The sequence below is a fragment of the Durio zibethinus genome, chromosome 9, assembly GCF_047325235.1.
Source record: "Durio zibethinus cultivar Kanyao isolate XHJ-2024 chromosome 9, ASM4732523v1, whole genome shotgun sequence".
Lineage (NCBI taxonomy): Eukaryota > Viridiplantae > Streptophyta > Magnoliopsida > Malvales > Malvaceae > Durio > Durio zibethinus.
In genome coordinates, this window is record NC_143170.1 from 3,982,736 (window position 1) to 3,987,967 (window position 5,232).

General features: G+C 34.6%; 1 protein-coding gene across 2 annotated transcripts; it reads left to right on the plus strand.

Moving 5' to 3' along the window:
* The first annotated feature begins 214 nt into the window (after positions 1-214).
* Positions 215-4,355, plus strand: LOC111307516 (uncharacterized). 2 transcript variants are annotated; one of them, XM_022905537.2, is made up of 6 exons: positions 215-448; positions 588-717; positions 1,199-1,357; positions 2,353-2,613; positions 3,186-3,860; positions 4,089-4,355. In XM_022905537.2, exons 2-6 carry the CDS (start codon positions 637-639, stop codon positions 4,173-4,175), a joined length of 1,263 nt encoding a protein of 420 aa, XP_022761272.2. In that variant the 5' UTR covers positions 215-448; positions 588-636; the 3' UTR covers positions 4,176-4,355. The 2 variants fall into 2 exon arrangements, with proteins under 2 accessions (XP_022761272.2, XP_022761278.2); XM_022905543.2 differs by having other exon boundaries at positions 340-448; positions 1,199-1,421.
* Positions 4,356-5,232: the final 877 nt, after the last annotated feature.

A 5,232-nucleotide genomic window follows, 5' to 3' on the forward strand; every position in this document is an offset into this window, starting at 1 on the left:
AAATTTTGATTAATTTGAAATCAAATTGAATATAATTTTATAAGATGAGTAAATTTTTTTAAATATATATTTTTTTATTTATAAGATTTGAAATCAAAATTTTATTTAAAAAAATTAATTTTTTTATCACTCGAATTAATAAATATGATGACCTCGAATATTTATACCAAGATAATTTGTTACAATAAAAATAAAATTCAACAAATTGGAGGGAACGGACCACGTAATTTGATTCCGGTGAGGACACATTGTGGCGGGAAAATGTCCGCACACACTCCCTCGTCACTCTATTTTACCCGTTTTTATATAAAACCCTAACTCCTCCCATCTCTAATTCTCAATCCCCAAACTATGTTTCGTCTCTCTCATTATCTCTCTCGCTTATCTTCAACAGAAATATAATCACTCATCAACCTTCTCAAAATCTGTTAATTGCGAGATTGAAAAGGTAACCTTTTTTCGATGCTAGGGTTTCTGTTTGTCGGGCTCAACGCTAGGTTTCCCCAAAAGAGTAAAAGAGATATGAAATATCCGTTTGATCTCAGAAATATTTTGCTAATATTTTCCATTTTTTTATACAATTTCAGGTTCGAGGAGTAGAGATTTGGTTTTAAAGGCCCTGGTGATTTGGGGAATATGGCTGCCGAGCTCGACGATGATGGTGAGCAGACCATGTCAATCAACGAGTATCTTGAGAGCATCGAAGAAGAAGAGCTGGTAAAAGTCTTTTCCCCCTATTTATCGGTTTAGGGTTTCTTTTTGCAGGAATGATTGAATTTAGTTGGGGCTTTTTTTTTTCGTCTGGTTTGTGGACATGGGCATTTTTCCCCTTTTCTTTTTTGGTAGAAGTGATAAAATCAAAATCTTTTAGCTTTTCCGGAGCAGAATTTTCGGTTGAGATATATTTAATACTTGAACTGTTGTATGAACGCTGATTACATTTTGAGAAAATTTCACGAGATAAAGCTTTATGTTGTTAATTTTATACTAGCGCGGAATGCATCATAAGCATGCTAGTTTGAGATTGGTCAAATATATCTTCTATTGTAAATTTAGATTGAAAAAGTATTAGCTGCAATGATTCTTAAGTATAGGAAGATTGAACTAGCTATTGGTTGATTCTGTTGTTGTTGTTGTGCTTCTTTGAGCTATATATGCTGTTTGGCAATGTGTAACTTGTTACTTTTTTAATCTGAAGGAAGCGGATTTGGTTTTGGGTGGAGATGAGGGCGATGAATGTACATATCCTAAAGGTTACATGAAAAGACAGGCAATTTTCTCCTGCCTCACATGCACCCCTGATGGGAATGCTGGAATTTGCACTGCATGTTGCTTGTCTTGCCATGATGGCCATGAGGTATTTTCCTTTGCATTTTCCTTTACGGTGTGGGAGATCTCCTCGCTTAATTTCATCTCTTAAGGTATGACTGAAATTATGATCTATTCAAGTGGAAGTTTGTTTTGTGTTTTTGCTTTCTGCAGACTCTGACTTTTTGAGTTGTGTTTTATAGTTATTATTTTATGTTTTTGAATACGTTTGTTTCATGCTCATGAATAAATTTGTTTAACTTGAACGAATTCATTTAACTTAAACAAACCGATCCCAAACCAAACTCAAACATTCTAATAACTAGATGAATTGAGCTTGAACATAGTGTAAAATTTTTTTACCGAACATGAATCGAGCTCAAACAACCCTAAAAATAAACGAAAAAATCATGAACATAGCAGTGTTCTTTCATGTTTGGTTTGTTTACATCCCTACTATTGTCATGATATTTCCAACTAGTGTATCTTTTTTTTCTTCCCCATTTTAAATTGGAATAACATTGACCTCTTTGGTGCTTGATCAGCATTAACTGCATTTAAAATTTACACTGCTCATCGTTTCCACATTCCAATATCTAACTCTGCTCGTTGAGAGTGGCTTCAAGCCATATTCTTATCATCTATCCAATTACTTGATTTTTTTGGATCATAATGGGTTATTGATTTTAAATATGTTATATAAGAACTTATGAATTGATTTAACAATATTTGATTGGTTAGAACATATGAAATGAAAGATTCATTTTGATTACTTCCTATGTCCATTTGAAAGTTCACGTGCTTACTTAAGTACTGAACACAAGTAATATATGCTAAGGTTCATTTGAAATTGCACATGCTTACTTGAGTGTTGGGCATAAGTTATGTATGTTATGCTGGTAATTTTATCTGTGGTCCACTGCTCAAGACTGTCGAGGACAATGTGCTTATGTTACTTGTTTTTCTTTGTATGAATATTCTATCCTGTTGTTTCTATTTGCTTACTTGAATGTAAGAGATTTTCATTGTTGCAATATATTCAAGGTTTTGGAGCTCTGGACCAAGAGAAATTTTAGGTGTGATTGTGGAAATTCAAAATTCAAAGAGTTCTCATGCAAGCTTTTCCCAAATAAAGATGTAGAGAATATCGAGAATTCATATAATCACAACTTCAAAGGTGTATACTGCACCTGCAATCGCCCCTATCCTGATCCAGATGTCCAGGAACAAGTAGAGATGATACAGTGCTGTATGTGTGAGGACTGGTTTCACGAGGAGCATATTAGTATCAACTCACCCAATGAGGTCGGTAAGCTGGGTGCATGTCCTACATTTTCATATCATGGTTTTTTCTTAACTAGTTTTTTCCCAGATATCCTATAAAATGTCCCAATGTTATAGTTTTGCTGTAAGCATTGGCAAATCTATAGAGAGATGCCCTGTTAAGTAGGTTCATGTTTGCCATGGTTTTTTTTATACTAATTATGACTACTTGCAATGTGCTGTCTTGCTGAATCTTAGCTGGTCAAACTTTTGGTGGTTATTCTGCTGCTGCCCTCCTTTAGGTTCTGTTTCATGTTAAGCATGATGCTACTGGCATTGTTCTTGCCTGAACTTGTCCCTTTAAAGATGGATATGTTTTCTAATCATTTGAAAACAAACAGTAATAAATTCAGTGACATATTATTTCTGATCATTTATCAGTTTGAAGGACCTTTCATTTGGCACATTTACTTGATTAGTTAAGTTCAATTTGAGCTTCGATATGGCAAAAGCAAAGAGGAAGAAGTAAAAAAAGACTTAGCAGCTTTTGCACTATTCTTTTGAGTTATTGATACTACGAAATAGATTATGATTTGAAAATACTTGTATGACAGATTCCTAGAGATGATGAAGGGGAGCCTCTATATGAAGATTTCATATGCAAGGCATGCTCAGTGGTTTGTTCTTTTCTGACTATATATCCTAAAACCATATGGGCAGCAGGGGGGCAGCCTGTTGCTCCTGTTATTACTAGCAAGGATAAAAGTGTGGTGGAAGACATCCCTCCTAAAGATGATGGAGCTGGGAAACTTGAAAATTATTCGTGCACTGATTATTCCCAAAAGGATAATTTGGTTGCTGATGCTGATTGTGAATCTGTATTTGATGACAAGAAGTTTGTTATTGGAGAAAGCTCTCGTAATGATGACAGCTCAAGTGTGTCCAGAAGTACTGCCAGTTCACGTGGTACTTGTATTCTTGGAGTAGACTGGGTGGATGCATCACTCGTTTCAGAAAGTAAACCCCTTTTTCTTTCTAAAAACTGGAGAGATGGCCTTTGCAGATGTGACAAGTGCTTGGATATGTACAAGCAGAAGCATATTAGTTATCTACTTGACAAGGAGGATTCAATAGCAGAGTATGAAAAAAATGCAAAGCAGAAGAGGGAAGAAAAGTTGCAACAAAGGGAGGGTGCTGAATTAAATTTCTTTAACAATCTTGGTCATATAGAAAAAATGGAGATTCTGAATGGCATTGCAGACTTCACAGACGAGTTCCGTTCCTTCCTGGTATGTTATTGATTGTGTTTCTTTTTGCTTAGTTTTTGTTTATATTTTATAATAATGATTGTATATCTTTTTAATTGCTTGCCTTTACTGACTATATTGCAAGGTAGGTTCTAGGGAAAACCATGCAATTTTTTTTCATGTTCCTGCATCATTAGATTCTTCATTTATGTATCTTTCAAAAGCAAACTTGCTGCCCCTAAGATTTATATATATGTTTTTTATCTTTAGGGCTCAGTTGATCCTTCAAAGGCTATCACAGCAGCTGATGTCAACCAGATTTTCGAGAACCTTAAGAACAAGCGACGGCGTGTGTAGTAGGTTTTTTTATTGGATATTACTGCACTTGCTAAGTTTTCCTCGAGGAAAAGGAAAGAAAACAGTATGATGGTGTGCAAATACTTTGTTTAAAGTTTTTAAAGTTACAACTCTAATGTTGTGAACCATTTGTAGTCGTGCTTGAAGACTTATATTAACTGGGTTTCTGTTTTGGCTGAAGTCGTATGTTTCACAGTATCTGTGCCCCGTTTAAATTTGCATGCCAGCAATTACAACAATGGTATGAGCACTCAGGCATGGAGGTGGTTAAAATGGTTGGATTGGGTCGGCTTGGCATGGCTCAGCATTGGGTTTGGTCCTGGCTGGGTCATGTCGGCTTAGTTCACCTATGATATATATGCCGTATCTGGCACAATTCAGATTTTTAAACCCTCAACGCGGCTCGTGTCGTGCCGTATTTGACCCGACGTGTAAAGGTTGGGTTGGGTTTGGTTTAATAATAATAATAATAATAATAATAATAATATTATTATTATTATTATTATGTTTCTTGAATTGTTAGATTTACACTCAAAATTAGATATGATTTTTTTATTGTGAATAAACAAATTTTATAGACACTAATTAATTCAAAAGGTAATAAATTTTACAAGTACAAATAACAATTGATAGACATCATGAATTATTGTTTTTTTTCAAAGATGCATTTCTTTTCTATATTAGAAGAGAATAAACATTTCATTAATCATTATTTGGGAACACAAAAATCAATGAGTAAACTATATAAAAATAATGGATTTATTATTCATTAGTCAATTTAAAAAGAAAATTTTAAAGATGTTAAGAGTGGGATCAAATGAAAAAAAAAAAAAAGGAATTGTGATGTGCAAGGATGTGTCAGCCCGCTACATATGATGGCTCTGTTGTGTCAGTCCATGAATAAAAATTCTTGATCCAGCTTTGAATGGCACGATCTGTTACTATAAGTCTATAACAATATGGACCGTATAGACACGATCCATGATGATGGGAGTGCGGTGGGTGTTTTGCCACTTATCACGTCGGGTATGGTAAGTTGATCCAGCTTTGAATGGCA

What these genes read in the sequence shown, in the direction of transcription:
- LOC111307516 (XM_022905537.2), top strand. Translation starts at nt 637, where the DNA reads ATGGCTGCCGAGCTCGACGATGATGGTGAGCAGACCATGTCAATCAAC. An exon ending in CTTGCCATGATGGCCATGAG is followed by an intron (nt 1,358 to 2,352) that starts GTATTTTCCTTT and finishes AATATATTCAAG; the next exon opens with GTTTTGGAGCTCTGGACCAA. An exon ending in ACGAGTTCCGTTCCTTCCTG is followed by an intron (nt 3,861 to 4,088) that starts GTATGTTATTGA and finishes TTTTATCTTTAG; the next exon opens with GGCTCAGTTGATCCTTCAAA.